Source organism: Panthera onca, chromosome B4, assembly GCF_046562875.1.
Source record: "Panthera onca isolate mPanOnc1 chromosome B4, mPanOnc1 haplotype 2, whole genome shotgun sequence".
Lineage (NCBI taxonomy): Eukaryota > Metazoa > Chordata > Mammalia > Carnivora > Felidae > Panthera > Panthera onca.
The window spans coordinates 55,477,034-55,498,333 of record NC_138345.1 but is presented as its reverse complement, the minus strand read 5'-3'; the positions used below and the strand labels follow the sequence as shown (position 1 = coordinate 55,498,333).

Here is a 21,300-nt window from a genome sequence, read left to right as displayed (position 1 = left end):
CAGGGATGCAAGGAGATAACGTTTGAAAAGAAAGGAGGAAATGCCGTAATAAAAAAAATACTTGCCAAAATAGTAATATTCATCTTGAAATGGATGACCAAGAGTTCTTTCTATGTACCGTACTCCAAAAGGAGTATATCGTGTTCACATATCCTTCTGGTAAGCACTGACCATTGCCAAAGTTTAGATATTCTGTACCTAAAATAGCATAATGACATTATTATCTCAGTTAAAAAAAAATTCCACAGTATTTTCTCAATTAAGTTTTTCCTTTCTGTAAAGTTTTGGTGAGCTGTTACTGTTCACTCATGTATTACCAGTGCCCAGAAGAGTATGCACTTAGGCACTTGAGAAATATTTATTGAAATGAAATTGCTGGTGTGAGGGCTAGTAGTTGACCAAATGAAGAAGTAGCAAGCAAATATTAACAGAAACAAATAAACGGCTCCCCCCACCCCCGTCCCTGGGCTTCTGTTCAAGAGCTTTGAAAATTTTTTTTATAGTACATGAATATAACAGTTATATTTTCTAATTGTTAAGATAGAGTCCGATAAAGAACTATTTTCTTGTGTTCCCCCAAACCCATGGAATCTCAGTATTCTGTGGCTTGAACAAATCAGTGAACTGTGCTGGGAGGAGGAAAGGGATGGAAGAAGAAGGGGAGGAAGATGAGTGGGTCACCGAACCAGTAGTTTGATGAGATGCTTCATGTACATCATCTCACCTACTCCCGTGCAATATTATCCCTCTTCTCTGAAGAGGGAACACTGAGGGGTTGGACAGCCTGCCCTACCATCGCACAATCCCACAAACTGGAAGTGAGGAGGTTGGTGGCACCTAACTTTATGCTGTGGCAACTATTGCTGCTGCTTCTGTGCCCACATTCTTAACCGGAAGCCTGGAGTTGCCAGTTGATCTGGTTCAAAAACTCTAACAACAATGAGGGGGGTTTAAGCTGGTTTTTGCAAGGCAAACTAAATATTAGCTGAGCATGAATGAGCTCACACTTTTCAAATAAACTATGTACAAATAGATATGCAAATAAACACGTATAACCCACTGAACTCAGATCAGGCTTTCTATCTACACTGCTGAACCAAATCTATCCTTGTTAAGGTTACCAAGTGACCTCCATGTTGCTAAATCCAGAGGGCAACTTTCAGCTGTCATCTTACTTTATCTATTTGTTAATCTACCTATTTATTATCACAGATCTATTGCAAGATCTATCTTACTTTATCTTACTTTTTTTGTTAATCTACCTATTTATTATCACAGATCTACTGCATTTGCTGCAATTTTTTCCTTTTATTTTTGGACACTTTTTTTTACTTGTCTTCCAAGATACCACACTTTTCCTGTGTTTTTTTCCCTCCCATTTTATTGGCTACTCCTTAGTCTCCTTTACTGATTTCTCTTCAGTCTCCTGACTTCTTGTTGGAATGTCCCAGGATTCAGGTCTTTGACCTTTTCTATCTTCTGTCTACACTTCTTCACCATCTAGTCTCCTACCTTTAGCTACATACTGTATGCTGAGCGCTCCCAGCTGTCTTTGTCCAGGAAAGACCAGTTCCCTGACTGTACTCTCATATTTCAATTGCCTACTTGACACTACCATTTAAATGCCTAAAGGGGGTGGCGCATGGTGGCTCAGTCAGTTTAGCATCTGACTCTCCATCTCGGTTCAGGTCATGATCCCAGGGTCATGGGATCGAGCCCTACATCCAGCTCTATGGTGACCATGGAGTGTGCTTAAGATTCTCTCTCTCTGTGCTCCTGCCCCCACTTTCAAATTAAAAACAAATTCCTAAAGGGGATTTCATACTTGACATATTTAAAATTGAACTCCAGATCATTCTCCTCAAAACCTGCTCCTTTGTAATCTTCTATACCTCAACAAATGGCAAGTCCTTCTTTACAGCTGTTCTAGCCAAAACCCTTGGCATCATTCTTGATCCCTCTTTTTCTCTTACTTTAATTCTGTTACATCAGCAAATTCTGTCAGCTCTCCCTCCAAAATATCTTCAGAATCTGCTCACTTCTCATCATCCCTACTGCCATCACCCTAGTCCAAGCTACCAGAATCTTTAGTCTACTGTTACAGGAGACTCCTGACTGGTCCCTTTCTTTCTGCTCATGACATCTCATAGTCTGTTCATGCAGAGGCAGAGTGGTTGTTCCAAAATATGGCCTAACATCATTTCTTTGCTTGCCCTGCATTGACTTGATTTTCATCTTAGAATAAAACCTAAAGTCTTTGTCATACCCTTCAAACCCCTACAGAAGTTATTCCCTAACCTCCCCATGAGTTAACTCTCTGATTTCCTTTCCCACTTCTCTGTCCCTTGCTTACTCATCTCCAGACAATGGGGCCTTTGCTCTTCCTTTTGTACCCCAGGAGTGTTCCTTCCTCAAGGTCTACATCAGCGGTTCCCTCCAGATATATCTGTAATGCTCACTACCTCATCTTCAGGGATTTGCTTACATGTCTCCTTTGAGTTCTTCCCCAACCACCCTATTTAAATTGCAGTTCTTCAAAAGCATTTCTTGATTGTCTCATGCCAATGATTTGTTTCTCTCCACAGTCCGTGTCACCATCTGACATACTGTTCATTTTACTCGTTTGACTTCACTTATTATCTGTTTACCCACTAGAATGTAAGCTCCATAGGAACAGAGATTATTACTTATGTCCTGTCACCCAGAATAGTGTCTGGAACATAGTAGGTACTCAGTAAATACTTGTGGAATAAATGAATAGCTGATTTGAGCATAATTGCTTAAATCTGCTCCCAACATATTATAGATCTAACCAATGTATTTCTAATGTTGACTTCAAATGCTCCTCAGGAATGACTGAGAAAAACTGCACATATCATCCTGGAACAATCTGGAAGTGTTAGAGTTCTGGCCTTTGTCTGTTCTTCCTCTCTGTATCCTGCTCTGGGGTTCTGTGGACTGTTCTCTGTTTCAGTCATGTAGGGAGTTCTTAATTGTGTGCTGGCAAATACTTGGACTTTACAGTTTAAGTACTGTATCTTTATGAACTATATTTTCATAGCTCTGGCTGTTCCTTTTACATACTAGAAATAGAGGAAGTAAATTTTTTTCTTGTGCTGCATGAAGTGCCTACCTCAGTTTCACACAGACTCCTGGGATTTTATTTTTCTGGCTTAATTACTTTATGCCTATGTGAAGCCCTTTTATATTCATGTATTTATTCCACTTACTCTCTTGGTATAGTCCATATTATTTGTGTTGAATTCACCCAAAATGGCCTACTTAATATCAGAATAGTTATTTTATGCATCAGTTATGTAGATGTGAGGTCTTCCCCCAAAGAACTCCAACCACTAGGCATTGTTTTAGTAAGCAGGAGATCATTTTCCTGGGGCTTCTTCCTGACCCAGCTAAAAGACATTGGATGACGCATTTCACTTTCAGGGGCTATTGCTAGGTTTTGAAAGTCCCTCATACTATAAATAGCATGTCAGGGAACACTCAGGTACACTGAAAATTTTCTTTACACTCCACTTCAATGTTTGCAGGAGGAAGTCACATGCCGTCTGGTTTGCACAGTCATTTGCCCCTTAGTGCCTCCCAGGTTCTAGACAGACCCACCCAAAGTGTACATTTTCTCATAAACACAGCATGTGCTTTCAGCATACTTTGTGCCTTTGTTTATACTGCTTTCTCTGCCTGGCAAAATCCTATTCATCCTGTAAGATTCATCTCAAGTGAGAAAGCCTTCCCTGAGTTGGCTTGGCAGAAATTTGCCTTTTTCCTCCTGTGTGGGATTCTCCATAGCATTTAGAGCATACTTCTTCTACAACAATTTCAGCATTACGTTAGGGTCTGTTACATAATTTTTTATGTTCACAGTCTCCCTACATCCCAGGCTGTGAGTCTGAGGCCTGTGATTTTTTGTATCTTTGTATTTACCCTGGACAGTTAGCATAAGAAGCACTGAGCAACATTTGTGGAGGGAATTGAGGATTGTAGGAATTAATGAAATTGCACTCAGATAGGGGGGTAGAATTCATTTGAGTTTGTTCCCAGTTTAATGCCATTAAAAATAGACCTGGATTTTTCTATTTTCCCTAGGAGACACGATGTACATGGTCAATTTGATACAAAATATGTTATATTTAAAAACACTTCAGGGAATCAAAGTTCTTTTTTCTTCTTTCTTTCTTTCTTTCTTCCTTTCTTTCTTTCTTTCTTTCTTTTAGTTTCAAAGGAACAGGCTAGTGGATTCTTTACAAACTTCTTGGCATCTTTCTTTCCACATGCTCTTTTGCTCTGCCCAGTCTTCAATCAAATTCCTCCAATGGATCTGCTGTAAACAATGATTTTGTGAGCAGTTGTGTGTTCTCTGCAGTGAAAACCCGCCTTGTTTTCTGTTGCTAGGCAACCCCATTCCAGCTGCCCTTGAAGAAATGCGCGGTGGTGGGAAATGGTGGGATTCTGAAGAAGAGTGGCTGTGGCCGTCAAATAGATGAAGCAAATTTTGTCATGCGGTAAGAGAGAGCACCCACAGCGCGGCCTCTGCCTTCTCCCCTTTTCCCCACACCTCCCACAAGCCCTGGGGCCTTTCAAAACTAGTCACTTGTGATTAATCAATTGTAACTGCTCTTTAGCTTCCCTTCAAGTTCATGTACAAGTGAATTTAGGAGAGGGCTGGGGAGCAGGGGAACATGCCCCAAGAAAGTACAAAGCCAAGAAGGGTTCAGAGGTCATGGGGAAACCCAAAAGTAGAAACACTGAGCTTTTGTGTTAGATTATACAGTCAGGTGACAAAAACTTTAAAAATTGATTTAAAAATTGACTGTGAATACACATTTTCATTTATTCATTACACTCTACACCCTTTTCTTCTCTGTTTTTCACAAAAATGTTTGTAAGTAGCCAGTGGGATTTGAAGAGGGATCTGATGATGTGTGTTTGGCTAGGAACCCTGGAAGGGAGGAGGGGTCATAACTTTTGTGCAGGGAGGAAGCTTGGTAAAGGGACTGAGTGGTGACATGTCACTTCGAGGGGAAAATAGGAGGCTTCTACAGGGCCATGTAAAAGAATTGCTAAGATGCAGCCAGCCAGGGCTGGAGACCATCAACCTGTAGTGGTGCCAACCTGCACTTGTGGGTGATTTTGACCAGGAGTGAAGACAGCAAGTGATTTTGGGACTGTGTGGCTGAGAGGGAGGAAGAATGGGGAGTGACAACATGGAGGATCCTGGCTAGAGAAAGTGTGAGGTGATACACCTTGAAGTCTGGGCTGGTTAGCAAGTGGGCTTTGAGGAGCATGACCAAGAGACGAAGGGCACCAAACGGGGCCAAAGGACAGGGTCATTCAGAGCCCCAAGGGAGTGGGTGGTGGCAAAGATGAAGGAGAGATGGAATCATAAGAACTGATGTCAAAGAGTGGCCCACTGGAGTATATGATGGCAGAACTCAGTTTGTCTGGGGAATGATAGGACATGTGGCAGAAAAAGAAGACACATGAAACTGCAGAAGTGTAGGAACTTTGAAGCTGTATTGTGGAGATTCTTTCAGGTGGACCCCAAAGCCCAAAGTCTCCCTGAGGTAGGAATAACTATGACCCATGTGCCAGAGGGCTCCAGGGCCAGGAAGGTGGAGGCCTACGGCAACACAGAGGGAAGGAAGAAGCTGAGTAAAGGAAGGGGTACAGTGGCATGGGATTTGGTTTTTGTGTTCATGTTTAAGGGTAAATAAATAATGGTCTAGAAATGGTCAAAGGTGGCTAAGAGTACACTAAACCACCTCTGAGCTCAATGGAATAGGGGAGAGTGAAAGCACTCCTTGTGAGTATTTCAGGGGAAGCCATGTACCTGGGGGAGGGCCAAGCTCCCACTCAGAGAACGAGAGTTGGGCTTCTTAGAAGACTTTTTATCTTTGGTGAAGCCTGTAGCACAGTGGGGAGATTCTTCTATATCTGTCTTTCCTTCATGGATGCGCCCTGCCATAGTTTTTCCAGTGTAGGACTATGTTTTCCTCTCCATTGCAATTATTATTATTATTATTGCAATATATATAAACAATAAGAAAATGTAGAAAATAATAATGTAGTTCTCATAATTCAAGTCAATACAGTATCTATTTATTGAGCTCCTGCTTTGTTTGGGCCTTAGCTGGGTCTAGAAACGGTACGTTAAACAATTCTGCCTTGGGGGCACCGGGGTGGCTCCATTGTGTAAGTATCCAACTCTTGATTTCAGCTCAGGTTGTGATCTCACGGTTTGTGGGTTCCAGCCCCACATTGTGGCATGGAGCCTGCTTGGAATTCTCTCTCTCCCTCTCTCTCTGCCTCTCCCCTACTCTCTCTCTCTCCCTCTCTCTCAAAATAAAGAAATACTCATTAAAAACATTAAAAACAAAACCAAAACTATTCTGTCTTGTATTTAGAACCTAGAGATGTGCTAGGACTCTGATAGGGGTAATTCAGAGACAGAGGGTGAGGGATCAGGAACCTTCTGATAAGTGGTGTGTGGAGTGAGCCCTCTCTCCATTTCACCCTGGGGACAGGAAGAGCCTTTCTGAGGCTTTAATGTGGAAAAGATGCCAAGTGCTGCCACAGTGCAGTGAGATGAGGCTGGAGAGATATTTATGCTATGGGAGTGGCCACTGTTTAGGTTGATGGGAAGAGCAAAGGCCCTGGGGCCAAACTCAGGTACCCACTTCAATGCACTGGCATTAGGGAGAGGCTGAGGAGCCAGAAAAGAACACAGTGGGGAAGAGGAGGACAAGCCTTTGCCACAAACTAGCTCTGTGACCTACCACACGTCATTTATCCTTGCTGGGGCTCAGTTTGCCAGTCTTTATGAGGGAGTTGGAGTGGACAATTCCTCAAGCCTTTCCACTGTGGAAACTGGTTCTATCTGTGATTATATGAATAGCATGTAATTGTAACAGTTTGTGTAGTCTAGTTTATATTTTCAGCTTCCTCTTGAATATGTTTATTTGCTCTTTCCAAAAACTATGTAAGGAACAAGGAGGAGTGGTTATTATACTCACAGATTCAGGGAATTTAAGTGATTTCAAGAGGCCTTAGTATAATCTGGCAGGAGGCAGTAAAATAAATGTATTTTTATATTATTCCTAAGTGTGTATATGTGTGTGTCACTACATTTAGGAAGATGCATATTTTAAACTTAACGTGTTGAAGACTAGACCTAAGCATTTTAGGAGGTTATCTATATTTATTTATTGTAAATAAACAAGACTAAGACTGCATTATAGGCCATCAACATTGCTGTATTCAAATTCAGAATTAATGAGTGTTTGTGGTTAGGGTGCATAGCCCAGTACTAAGCATAATGTTCATAGAATGATGGGAGAGGTGAGGACTAAGAATTCAAAGAGTTAGAGCTATGTGTGCATGTGCCTTTGATTTAATTTAAAGAATAGCGCCATTTTCTTTTTTTAAATTGAACTATAATTAACATATAACATTATATTAGTTTTAGGTGTACAACATAATGATTTGGTATTTGTACGCGCTGAAACAATCACCACAATAAGTCTCATTTCCCTGTTACCATATAAAATTACATAATATGCAATAGGGTAATTTTTTTTTTTTTAACGTTTATTTATTTTTGAGACAGAGACAGAGCATGAACGGGGGAGGGTCAGAGAGAGAGGGAGACACAGAATCTGAAACAGGCTCCAGGCTCTGAGCAGTCAGCACAGAGCCCGACACGGGGCTCGAACCCACAAGCTGTGAGATCATGACCTGAGCCGAAGTCGGACACTCAACCGACTGAGCCACACAGGCGCCCAATAGGGTAATTATTGACTATAGTCATCATGCTCTATGTTACTCCCATGACTTATTTATTTTCTGACTGGAGATTTGTATTTCCTGACCCCCTGTTCCCATTTCTCCCACTCCCATCCCTGTCCCCTCTAATAACACCAATCTGTTTTCTCCATCTATGAATTTTGTTTTGTTTTGTTTGTTTTGTGTTTTTGATTCCACATATAAGTGAAATCACAAAGCATTTGTCTTTCTCTGTGACTTAGTTCACTTATGGTAATACTCTCAAGGTCTATCTGTGTTGTGACAAATGGCAAGATTTCATTCTTTTTTATAACTGAGTAGTATTCCATTGTATGTATATACCTCATCATCTTTATCCTTTCATCCATTTTTTAAAGTTTTTATGTACTTATTTTTGTGAGAGAGGGAGAGACAGAGAGCGAGAGAGAACAGGGAAGGGGCAGAGAGAGAGAGGGAGAGAGAGAATCTCAAGCAGGCTCCATGTTGTCAGCGCAGATCCCACAAACTGTAAGATCATCACTTGAGCCAAGATCAAGAGTCAGATGCTTAATCGACTGAGCACCCAGGCGTCGCTATCCTTTCATCCTTTGATGGACACTCTATGTCTTTTGACTGGAGAATTTAGTCCACTTATATTTAAACTAATTATAGGTAGGTATGTACTTTTGTCATTTAGTTCATTGTTTTCTGGCTTTTTCTAGTTCCTCTTTGTTTCTTCTTCTTTTGTACTCTCCCCCATATGGTTTGATACCTTTCTTCAGTGTTATGTTCCAATTCCATTCTTATTATCTTTTGTATACTACTGTAAGTTTTTGCTTTGTGACTACCATGAGGCTTACATATATCAGCCTATATATTCAGACTAGTCTATTTTAAGTTGATAGCAAGTTAAGTTTGAATACATACTAAAGCCATACATTTTTAGTCCTCTGTCCATGTTTTGTTTTTGATGTCATGTTTTACATCCTTTTATTTTGTGTATCCTTTAACTAATTATTGTAATTATAATTATTTTTACTCGTTTTATATTTTAACCTTCATGGTAACTTTGTAAACGATTAGTCCATTACCTTTATTATATATTTGCCTTTACCAATGAAAATTATACTTTCATATGTTTTCTTGTTATTAATAAGTGCCCTTTCTCTTCAGTTTAAAGAAGTTCCTTAAATTTTTTTTAATGTTTATTCATTTTTGAGAGACACAGAGATACAGGGCATGAGCAGGGGAGGAGCAGAGAGAGAGGGAGACACAGAATCCAAAGCAGGCTCCAGGCTCTGAGCTGTCAGCACAGAGCCCGAGGTGGGGATCGAACCCATGAACCGTGAGATCATGACCTGAGCCAAAGTCAGACACTTAACTGAGCCATACAGGTGCCCTAAAGAAGTTCCTTTAACGTTTCTTGTAAGGCCAGTTTGATGGTGGTCCTTTAGTTTTTGCTTGTCTGGAAAGCCCTCTATCTCTCCTTCAATTGAATGATAACCTTGCCAGGTAGAGTCTTCTTGATTGGCAGTTTTTTGCTTTCCATACCTAGAATATATCATGCCATTTCCTTCTGGTCTGCAAGGTTTCTGCTGAAAGTCTGAATATAGTCTTAAGAGGGTTTCCTTATATATATTAAGTTGTTTTTCTCTTGCTGCTTTAAGATTCTATCTTTAACTTTGATATTTTTTAAAAGTTTATTTATTTATTTTGAAAGAGAGAGAGAGAGAGAAAGAGAGAGAGAGAGGCCAGGGAAAGGACACAGGAAGAGAGAGAGAGGGAATCCCAAGCAGGCTCTGCTCTGTTAGCATAGAGCCCAACACAAGGCTTGATCCCACAAACCATGAGATCATGACCTGAGCCAAAATCAAGAGTTGGGTGCTTAACTGACTGAGCCACCCAGCACTCCTAACTTTTGACATTTTAACTATAATGTGTCCTTGTGTGGGTCTCGAGATGTGTCTTTTTTTTTTTTTTAACTCTCTGGACTTTCTAAATCTGAATGTCTATTTCATTCCCCAGGTTAGGGAAGTTTTCAGTAATCATTTCTTCAAGTAAATTTTCTGTCCTTTCTCCTTTCCTCCTGGTATCCCCCATATTATGCAAATGTTGATCTACTTGATGTTGTCCCAGAGGTTCTTAAACTATCTTCACTTCAAAGTTTTTTTTTCTTTTTTTCTTTTTGCTGCTTTGTTTGGGTGAGTTCCAATGTCCTGCCTTCCAGATGACTGATACTTTCTTCTATTTCATCTACTCTGCTGTTGAAACCCTCTAGTGTATTTTTCAGTTCAGTTATTGTATTTTTCTACTCTATGACTTCTGTTTGGTATTTTCTTTTTTAAAATTTTTTAAATGTTTATTTATTTTGTGAGAGAGAGAGAGAGAGAGAGAGAGAGCAAGTGGGGCAGGGGCAGAGAGAGAGGGAGAGAGTGAATCCCAAGCAGGTTCCATGCTGCCAGCGCAGAGCCCGGACATGGGGCTCAGTCCCACAGATGGTGAGATCATGACCTGAGCCAATATCAAGAGTCAGATGCTTAACTGACTGAGCCACACAGGTGCCCCTGTTTGGTACTTTTTTATATTTTATATCTGTTTGTTGAAATTCTTTCTGTGTTCATCCACTCTCCTGAGATTGGTGAACATCTTTGTGATCATTACTTTGAACTCTATCAGGTAAATTACTTATCTCCATTTCATTAAGATTTTGTTCTGGGGTCTTATCTTGTTCTTTCAACTGAAGAATATACCTCTTTTCCTCATTTTTCTTGACACTCTGTGTTTGTGTCTATGTATTATGTCAAACAGTTATGTGTCCCGGTCTTCAAAGAATGGTTACAGGAAGATGGGGATCTGTTTTAGTTTGATGTCTGTTCAGTGACCTGGGGTTGGTTGCCTGCCAGGAACTGTTTCTCTAATTGTTTAAGACCTGTGGGGCCCAGATACACAAGTTCCCCTTGGCCCAGAGCCAGGTGTTTGAGGGGCATCCTTTGTGTGTCCTGCATGCAGCTGCTGACTTTGGAGACACGGGTCTACAAGACAGCACCAGACTGGAGCATGTCCTTCCACAGGCTTCGGCAGGGCAGAGGAACAATAGGATTCATGCCTGCTAAGTTTGGAATTTTATATCAAAGGAGGGAATTGGAGCACTAGTTCAGGGAAAGTGGTGCCAGCAAGGTAGGAGAGTGCAAAAATAACCCGTGGAATCACCTCCATTCCTGAAGAGAGTTCCAACAGACCCTTGCCCTTCTGGCAGATGCTTTAAGATTAGCCCATGCATTTCATTCACATATGGTCAAGGTGCTTTTCAACTTGCCATTTTCGTGCTGATTCCCAGGGTAAATGAGTCTGTGCATGAGCCCTTTTAAGATGGGAGTCTTAGTTTCCTATAGTCCTTTGGGTCTTCTGGGTATAAGCCATGCTGGTTTTCAAAGCCAGACATTTTGGGGCCTCGTCTCTCTGATGCAAGTCCCAGGGGTTGGGGTGCATGATCTGGGGCTCAAGTACTTTTCTCCTTAGGGATATGCTCTGTAATTGTGAGATCACTCCCACCTGTGGGTTGCCATACCAGGAGTGGGGTTTGTGACAAGACCGTGTCTCTGCCTCTCCTACCCTTCTTGATGTGGCCCATTTATCTTTTGTTGTGGAATTACTATTCAGCCTGTTTTCGGGTCTTTTCCAGGGAGAGTTATTCTATATTTAGCTGTAGATTTGGTGTGCCCAGGGGAGGAGATGAGTATGGGGTCTTCCTATGCCACCGTCTTGAATCCCTGCAAAGAATAGGGCCATTTTCATAATGCACTCAAATTCTTTAAAAGCCTCATTTATGGTTTATAATATGAGAGTAATTAAGGGTTGATAATCTGTTTATAAATTATTCTTATTTGACCATTTATGGATCTACTTAGAAATGGTTGCTTCATGCACAATTTTTGGGCACCCTGAGAAAATTGAAGTAGTATCATCCATTCAAAATTAAATATTTAGTGAGTACATATGATTAGAAAGCATGTAGTATGTCTGGTATTAGACTATAGGGTGCAGGGACAGTTACAGTGAGAGAACAGATCCAAAAACAGCCTTACCTGCACACAGTGACATACCACATTACTTCAAAGTGTTTTTTCAGTATTAGGATATAACAATATCACACTTTTCTTTGCTTAGGTATTTTCAAGTGCATTTTTAAAATTTTACTTTATTTGTTACTTTTTAACGTTTGAATTTAAATTCTGGTTAGTTAACATATAGTGTAATATTGGATTCAGGAGTAGAATTTAGTTATTCATTACTTATATGTATCACCCAGTGCTTATCACAAGTGCCCTCTTCAAGTACATTTTCTAATGCTAAAAATTTATTTGTTTTTCTTTTTTATTTAATTTTTTTTAAACGTTTATTTATTTTTGAGACAGAGACAGAGCATGAACGGGGGAGGGGCAGAGAGAGAGGGAGACACAGAATCTGAAACAGGCTCCAGGCTCTGAGCGGTCAGCACAGAACCCGACGTGGGGATCAAACTCACGGACCACGAGATCATGACCTGAGCGGAAGTCGGCCGCTTAACCAACTGAGCCACCCAGGCACCCCGATTTCTTGTTTTTCAAAGTAAATGTTTGCTCTATAACCCAATAGAACACTTAAAAAATAATATTGTTGAATAAAATTTATCTGGAAGGTCTAGAAGCCAGAGGTAATGGTAATTGCATCTTGGAGATGATTTGGGTGGCTCAGAGATACAAGTGAGGGTAACATAATTTTGGTACCTTGGAATTAGGCTCAAATGTGTATTTTGCATACTTAATTATGTATAACATTTTTTAAAGTTTTTATTTAAACTCCAGTTAGTTAGCATACATTATAATACTAGTTTCAGGTATACAATATAGTGATTCAATACTTCCTCACAATACCTGGTGCTCATCACAACAAGTGCCTTCCTTAATCCCCATGGCCTATTCAGCCCATCCCCACACACACCTCTCCTCTAGTAACCATCAGTTTGTTCGATGTAGTTAAGAGTCTGTTTCCTGGTTTGCGTCTCTCCTTTTCCCCCTATGCTCGATTGTTTTGTTTCCTAAATTCCACATATGAGTGAAATCATATGGTATTTCTCTTTATTTGACTGACTTATTTCATCAGCACAATACTCTTTAGCTCCATCCTCATCACTGCAAATGGCAAGATTTCATTCTTTTTTATGGCTGAGTAATATTCCATTATGTATATGATTACCACTTCTTTATCTGATCATCAGTTGATGGACACTTGGGTTGTTTTCATAGTTTGGCTATTGTTGTAGATAATGCACAACAAACATCAGGGTGTATCCCTTTGAATTAGTGTGTTTGTATTCTTTGAGTAAGTACCTTGCAGTTCAATTGCTGGATGATAGGGTAGTTCAATTTTTAACTTTTTAAGGTAACTCCATATTGTTTTCCAGAGTGACTGTACCAGTTTGCATTCCTACAAACAGTACAAGAGGGTTCCCCTTTTTCCTGATCCTTGCCAACACCTGTTATTTCTTGTGTTGTTAATTTTAGCCATTGTCACAGGTGTCAGGTGATATGTCATTGTAGTTTTGATTTGTATTTCCCTGATGATGAATGATATGTATGACATTTTAAAAGTACTTTTATAATTTTTTTTTTCTGTTTAAACATTCTTCTTCACCAAACCCAACCACTTTACTCCCCAATTCAAAGAATACTCATTTCTCATCAATTCTGTGATCAATCTTTCAGGATCATGAGCACGGTTACCAAGACACATTAGCCATTAATATCTGTTAATTGTGCCAACAAACAATAATACAAATTTTGAAACACTTTTACACAATTAAGCCTTATTAGAAACAATTTGTATTAAATATGCCTTCTTTGTAAATCTATGTAATTATCAATTTAGGAATTGAGGAGCTAAAATTACAGTGTGCTTTTTCTAAGAAAAGAGCTCTAAGGAAGTGCCACAGACATTTGCACTTGAAGAGAAAGTTTACCCAGAAGAACTTAAGGCAGATACTTACACCAAAATACAGTGTCATTATTTTCCAGAAATGCATATGTTAAAAGGTTATCTTAATTGTTTTAAGCATTTCCCTGTGTTGTAGGATTTGACAATCAGTATCCGGGAGTTTTTCTTGAGCTTTTACTATGTGACAGAAGGTATAAAGGAACCCAGACATAGGAACCATGGGTCAACCTACGGGAATTAAATACTGCTATGTGTCATTAATAATGTCAAAACAAGTTGGCTGAACTCCCCAGCGGTATTCAGAGGTTATAGTTTTTCTGTAACATGTTTGATTCTAAAATGTTATCAAGATCAAATCTTCCTTACGAGATAAATGCCCAAATTTTAGCTTATGTTTTATCCTTGAAATCACCTTCATCTTTGCAAAGGTCAGTTAAATCACAAGATCATAGCACCATTGCCGGATGAGCCTGGTTGGTAATGCTTAAGCTCATTCCCCCACAAGGGTTCTCAGAAACCCCGCGAGATATGGTGTGACCACTAGGCTCTAGACATCTCAAGAGGAGCCCCTGTGACTTGGCTTCCCCTTCACCCGCTCACAGTGACCATTGTGTTTGTTCTTAGTGGGCACACAGCAAAAGTCACCAACTGCCTGACCAATTAATCTGTGGGTAGCTGCCTGAAAACCCAATATCTCATTACTGTAGAGCAGATGAAAGGAACATTCCAAATCAACTGAGACAAGTTCCACCCAGGATGCCCTAATGTGGTAGGAGTCACAGGGCAAATACAAGATAACATCAAGGAACTTGAGCTGATCAGCTGAGTGGGTGCATGGACATTTCCATGCCCTGGGGAAATTTGTAAGGCAAATTTAGTAGTTGGGGGAATGGCAGAGCTCTTGTTCACTATGAACGCATGAAGTTTTAGTTTGTTGAAATAGTGACAAGTTAGACATGCCCTGATGTGGTAGGAGTCAAGTTAGAGCTATGGGTGGAGAGGAGAAAGTAGGACAGAGTAATAAAAGAAAACCTAATGTAAAGTACAGATTCATTTAGGGTCTTCATAAATAATATGTATATATTTAGTTATATGTATATATACTTCTGATACATGATATTTTTTAGTTTTTACTATGTGTGAGGTATCAAGCTAGGGACTTCTTACACATTTTTTACTGTAATCCTTAGAACAGCCTCATTAGAAAGGAAAAGCCATTATCCTCATTTTGTGTAATGGGGAAACTGAGGCCAGGCAGATGAATTAACTTGCCTAATGTTCCCCTGGTAGAAAGCCATGGAATTTGGATATACAGTTGCCATATTTTCCATTGTAAACATTCATAAGACATTGTGGCCAAAGAAAGCAGCCGGCGCTGCTGGGGTGGTGTGTGTGTGTGTGTGTGTGTGTGTGTGTGTGTGTGGTGAGGGAGGGGAGTTATTTTTGTCACCAGGAAACCATCACCTGTACTCTTTCCCTTGGCTGAACTGGGACAGTGGAGAATCAGTGCATTTCTTTAGATAACAAATCACTATGTGTTCACCAGTAGTCAACACATACATTGGGCATATATTGATTTAGATGGCAGAGTTTGCTCTGAATGTACATTGTAAAATTTAGAATTTGGGAAAAGAAAGAAAAACCATAAGCAAATACAATTCTTACCTGTGTCTTGAGGTTTTGGGGTATACAGAGAACACTGTAGTCCTGTGTCCTTAATGTACCACACCCTCTTGAGTTCCAGTTTCAAGCCTAATACTTCCTGTCCTACCACCTCAAAAATATTTTGAATGGAATAGTTAATGTCTCTTTTTTAATAGATCACTTAACTCTCTAACTGACATTTTCTTTCTTCTAAACAGGACTAGTTTTTATGACTGCACTTTTAAGATGGTTATAGTTAGTCATCTAATGACTATTAAAAGGAAGAGGTGATAAAAATGATTATTTTTGAACTGAGCTAGACCTAGTAAAATTCCCATTTGTCATGAAAACAGACTTGATTTAAAAGTTTGTAAATCATTCTAAAATGTTTTTGTTTCTCTAGATGCAATCTTCCTCCTTTGTCAAGTGAATACACTAAAGATGTTGGATCCAAAAGTCATTTAGTGACAGCTAACCCCAGCATAATTCGGCAAAGGTAAGAGTTTATGACTTTTGTTTGTGAGGAACTAAAGAGGAAGGCCTTTGAAGTATTTAACATCTTAAAGACAGTGAACATAATTCAGTTTGAGAAATAAAGAAGAAACCCATCTGGACAGGCAGGAAAAATGAAGGAGAGAATTGTAAATAAACTAAGCAGGATTATGGGAATCTAAACACTATTTTATGCTTCTTCTGGGACTCTGTTTCTTTCCTTTAGAGGTGATAGAAATAACATGAAAATTCATTGTTTTGCTCAAAACAAGCAATAGCCTGCTTAGTCATTCCTACTACTCTCCAACTTCTTGGCTTTTGTCCCAACTCGTTGATTGGCATTGATTGGTGAACTGCGTTAATATTGGTTTTGTTAAAGAATAAAAACAAAAAATGACCAACCTACTGTACATGTATGCATGAACATAATAATATTGTTAGAATGCAAAGGAATTTTTAATCATGTGATGATCTTATACTATGTTACAATCAATCAGATTTAGGAACTCAGATGGAAAATTCTTGCTCCCAAATCAATTCTAGAGATCTTGACAGCTGGTGTGGAAGCTTCGGTGGGTTGGTCTCTAGTTGATGAAGCCGGTCAGTACACTATGGGCTGTTTCTCCAAGGATTATTCATTATAGAGAATGACTCAATCCCTGTGAAAAGAGGAATCCAACATTGCCTCATATTCTCCCATACAGATAACTAGCAATTAGGACTGAAATACCCAGATGTTGTGGGCTCAGCCAGTTGTAATCTAAAGGAGTCCTATCCAAGTGACTAGCACCTGTGTGTCACTTTATAAGCAATGCTGCACCTGCTTGTTTGGGTTTAACAGTAAGCATTCTCACACAATAGATCTTTAGAAATGCAACCCAACAATTTTTAATTTTGACAGATACTGTGAAATCACCCTTCTAAAATGTACCATTTACTTTCTCTTTTGTAAACGATAAGACTACCTGTTTCCCAATACTAAAAACGACATTATGTACTATTCATCTTTTAAGTTTTTGGCAGTTTGTTAGGTGGGAGATGATATATTACTTTTTACTTAATATGCATTTTTCTGAATACAGCAAAGGCTGAGTGGGTATTGATTATTAGTATTTCCCCTGTGAATTGCCTGCTTGTATTTTTTGCTCATTTTGTGTGATTTTTCTTTTAAAAAATATATTCCTGTTGATTTATAGGAATGGTTTGTATGATAGATATTAACTATTTATATTATAGATATGTTTGCTGTATATGTAGCAAATATTTCCTTCTAGCGTATCATAGATCTTTTAACTTATGTCCTTTCAAAATTTAACACGTTTTATGCATTGAAATTTCCTTTTCCTTTATGGCTTTATTTTTCAATCTTTCTTTGGATGATCCTCCTTATCCACATCCCCTCCATAAAAAAATATTATCTTGTATTTTTCTAGTGCATTTATAGTTTCATTTTTCATATTTAAGAAATTCAATCCATGTGAATATTTATTTTTATAACAATACTTTTATTGTCTTTCAATAAAATAAATATATGTATAGGAGGACACATAATTATGGTAGCAAAAATAAGGTTAGAGAAGATAGCATTATTGATTTCTTTAAAAGAAATTCTCAGCAAGGAACTCTGCTATAGCCTTTGTTAGGATATATTGTTTAGAGTGCATTCTTATCTTTTAAAAAACAGTTTTATTGAGGTGTAATTGCAGGTATAACCTGCATGGTTAATGTATATAATTTGATGATTTGGGGCATATGCATACACTAATGATACTTACTACCACACTCAAGGTACTAAACATATCTATCACCTCCAAAAGTTTCCTTGGGCTTCTGTTTTGTGTGTGTGTGTGTGTGGTAAGAATGCATAACATGAGATCTGACTTCTTCACAAATTGTTGTTCAGTGGATATAAAGTGCATTCTTCTTGACTGCACCCAGAACAAAGAGATTAGTTAGGACAGTTGAGACGCAAGGTTAGAAAGGGCTTTGCAGGAAGTCACGCTTACCTTCTGAGTGCTTTGTTATGGGCTCAGAGAAGAGAGGTTGTTCTAATATGGCAGCAGAGTGTATTGGATGTTCAAATTCACTGCTATTGTTCGCTTCCTTTCTTTGCTGAGTTTTGTAGGTAGATGACAGCAAGGATCTGTTCATGGGGTTACCCCTTCATCAACATACTGCTTCTAATTCCTTGGGCCTCAAATAGTTTTGTTTAAATATCCTTTAAAAGTATTTTAAAAATCCATCATTGTTTCCTTGATCATTTTTAAGTTATCTAATTTTTTGGCATAAGGTTATATTTCACCAAGTATGTACTTTCAGTGTATTCTGTATTGTGCATATGCTTTAAATATATATTGCCAAAGTCTCAGAAATGCAGATACAGCTCTTTGGATGTTACCTGCCCTTCTAACAAAGTCAGTGTTCTTTGTTGAAGTAATTCAGAAGTCAAATTGTCTTTCTGTAAGAAAAAGGCTGACCACCTTTTAATTCAAGTAGGTGTTAAAATGTAACCCATATAATCATCTTACTTCTGAATTCTAATTCCTCAACATAGAAGTAAGGTATGGGGATTGCCAGTAGTTTATCCTCTGGATAAAATGAAGTATAGCTTCTTTGTATTTTTTATAAGGATCTTTTTGTTCTTTCTCAAGGGACACTCCCTCAGAAACTGTATCTTGGAAATGTTTCTTTGTTTGCCTGCCTGAGTGGTTTTTACCCTCTGAGACAATGCATCATTGTAATATTTGGGTGATAGGAGGTGTGCCTTTTGTGAAGTGGAGAAGGGAGAATTATGAAAGTAGGGCCTGGAAAAAAGATTGTTGCCTAGGCTGTCGGATAAGTTTTAGGAAAGGATATATGTGGAAGTGGAACTTGGAAATTCACAGGGGAAGAGGAGATAAAAATGCAAGCTTCACAAGAACAATGCTGCCAGGATGTTCATTCAACAAATACTATTTGAAATCTGCTCTGGGACAGGGAGTACTAACTTGAATGACACACGGCTGAAGTTCCCACCCTGGAGTTGCTGACAGTCAGCAGATATTCCCATGATCCTATTGAATGGTCTGTTGAAGAGTTTTAGGGGTTCCCTGAACCCCTTCTGAAATTTATACAAAACTTTCATGTATGTGCACATATTATAGCATTTTTTTAATCAGATTTTCCATAGTTTCCATTACTCACAAATATTTAAAATTTACTTGGCCTAGCCTGAGTCATTCTACAGTAACATGATGTAAAAATAGAGATGAGACTTCTCAAAGCTTGTTTCAATACAGTTTTTGCAGTAGAGTTGAAAACTCAATTAGCCATTTACCTGCAACAGGAGTTCAGTATGTATTTGGGAAAATGATTATTATACATAAAAACTGGAACTTAATTGATTGTCCTATTATGACATTAAGAATTCATTTGTAAACTTTGAAGCTCTAACTTGGGAAATGATTATTTGCAGCCACTAACAAAGAGCATCAGGGTCCTGAGTGTGTGTGTGTTTCCAGGTAGGCATATGAGAGGCGGTAGTACAGGTGTGAGCAGCTTGGAGTCAAGAATCTTTCACCTTGCTCTTTAGACCCTAGCATGTTGTTTAGCATTCAAGACATGCAGAGTAAATGTTTGTGGAATGAATGAATATATTTTAAAAATCTCGTGAAACCAAATTTTACAAATCAAATTTGAATGTGGTTTGATTTATCTTATAAAAAGAGATTTTTGGGGGGCACCTGGGTGGCTCATTTGGTTAAGTGTCTGACTCTAGATTTCCGTGGAGGTCATGATTTCATGGTTGGTGAGATTGAGCCCCACATTGGGCTCTGTACTAACAACAGGCTAAAGGAGCCTGCTTGGGATTCTCTCCCTCCCTCTCTCTCTCTCCTCCTCCCTGGCTCTCTCTCTCTCTCTCTCAAAATAAATAAGCTTTTTTTAAAGAAAATATTTTGTTTTGGTGTCGGTTAAAATATCTATGATCTTAAGATGAGGAGATGAATTTTTTAGTAACAGATATTTCAAAATAGTATTAGTGGAATACTTAACTGGGAAGACTTATTTACTCTTTTTTTAAAAAAAGTTGACATGAATTAGGAAATAAAATCTTTAGAACAAATGGAGTATAAGTGAATGGTGGAATTAGCTTTTTAAAATTTGTACATGCTTAACTTTTAATTCATTAGGAGGACTTGATATGAGACCCCAATATTTATTGTGAGGTTCTTAATATCATATAAAGCCTGGGTAATCTCTTTCCATACAAGTGGAAGAGACTTCATCCAATGGTTATTGCCTCTGCTTTTGCTAAAGACAATTGGGAGTGTAGCAATATTAGCAGGGAGAACAATTGCTTGTTTTATTTCTGTACTTTTAAAAAATAATTTGAGCATAGAGGAAAATAACTTTGCTCTAAAGAAGATTATAGCAGTTTCTCTTTAAAATTCTATATGACTCATGTCTCAGATTGTGTTCCTGAAACTTCCATATCTGTTCTGCCGGATGACTTCTTTTTTCTTTTCTCTCCAAACTCAGAGCAGCTTATCAGTGTTTGCATCAAGGCTTGGCAGTCACTGATAGCCGCTCAGTCTAACGTCTGTCATGATACAAGAGCATTAAAAAGCAGATACTAAAACTGGAACTAGAGAGAGTAGAAGACAGAGCAGAGATGCTTCTAAAAGGGTAGAGATCTTTATGAAGTTTGTGTCTGGGAGGCAATATTACATACATAATGGCGAGGAACACAAGTTTGGCTTTCAACCGATTTGTGTTCAAATTCTGGTGCCAGTACTGACGAGTGCTTCTACTTGCTGGCTAGTAACGTTAGTTCCTTAACCTCCCATCTGTCAAGTGAGAATAAAATTGTCTTGACGATGGTGAGAGATACAAATGAGGTAATATAACTGTGTCCGGTAGAAGCTGTTCTGGCTGATATCCACCAGAGCTATTCAGGAGAACTCTCCTGATGGAATACGTTTTGTTCTTGGATAAAACATTTTCAAATGTATTATTGGGTTCATCAAATTTAGGGACTCTCCAAGGGTATCTGCACACCTCTCCCCAAACAAACAAACAAAACCCCACAAAATAGAAAATGAGGGAACTAAAACTAACTATGAGATATAAAATTCTGATCTCAATGCTGAGAGCTGGAGATCAAGCCCAGGACCTACTATGCTCCTGTGGGATTTAATGTGATCCCATGTCCTTAGCAGCCCCTAGCTTCCAACAGAAGCACATATTTCTTCTGGAGGAAAACTCTTGGAATTCCCATATATCACTTTCAAATAAACATAAGCTCATGTAGCAAACACTGAAATGCACACAGGCCATTAAAATTGAGAGTCCTCAGAGGCAAAGAGCAAATGACAAATTACAGATACAAATGCCTTAGAATATACTGGAATTGTCGAATGCAGTATATAACTA

General features: G+C 38.8%; 1 protein-coding gene across 2 annotated transcripts in view; it reads left to right on the top strand.

Moving 5' to 3' along the window:
• ST8SIA1 (ST8 alpha-N-acetyl-neuraminide alpha-2,8-sialyltransferase 1) overlaps nucleotides 1-21,300 on the top strand; it is a 153,948-nt gene that overhangs the window by 83,166 nt on the left and 49,482 nt on the right. For both annotated transcript variants that reach the window (XM_060658152.3, XM_060658151.3), the window contains exons 3-4: nucleotides 4,411-4,520; nucleotides 15,800-15,892. In XM_060658152.3, coding sequence (XP_060514135.1) covers nucleotides 4,411-4,520; nucleotides 15,800-15,892 — 203 coding nt within the window. The remainder of the gene's footprint in view (nucleotides 1-4,410; nucleotides 4,521-15,799; nucleotides 15,893-21,300) is intronic.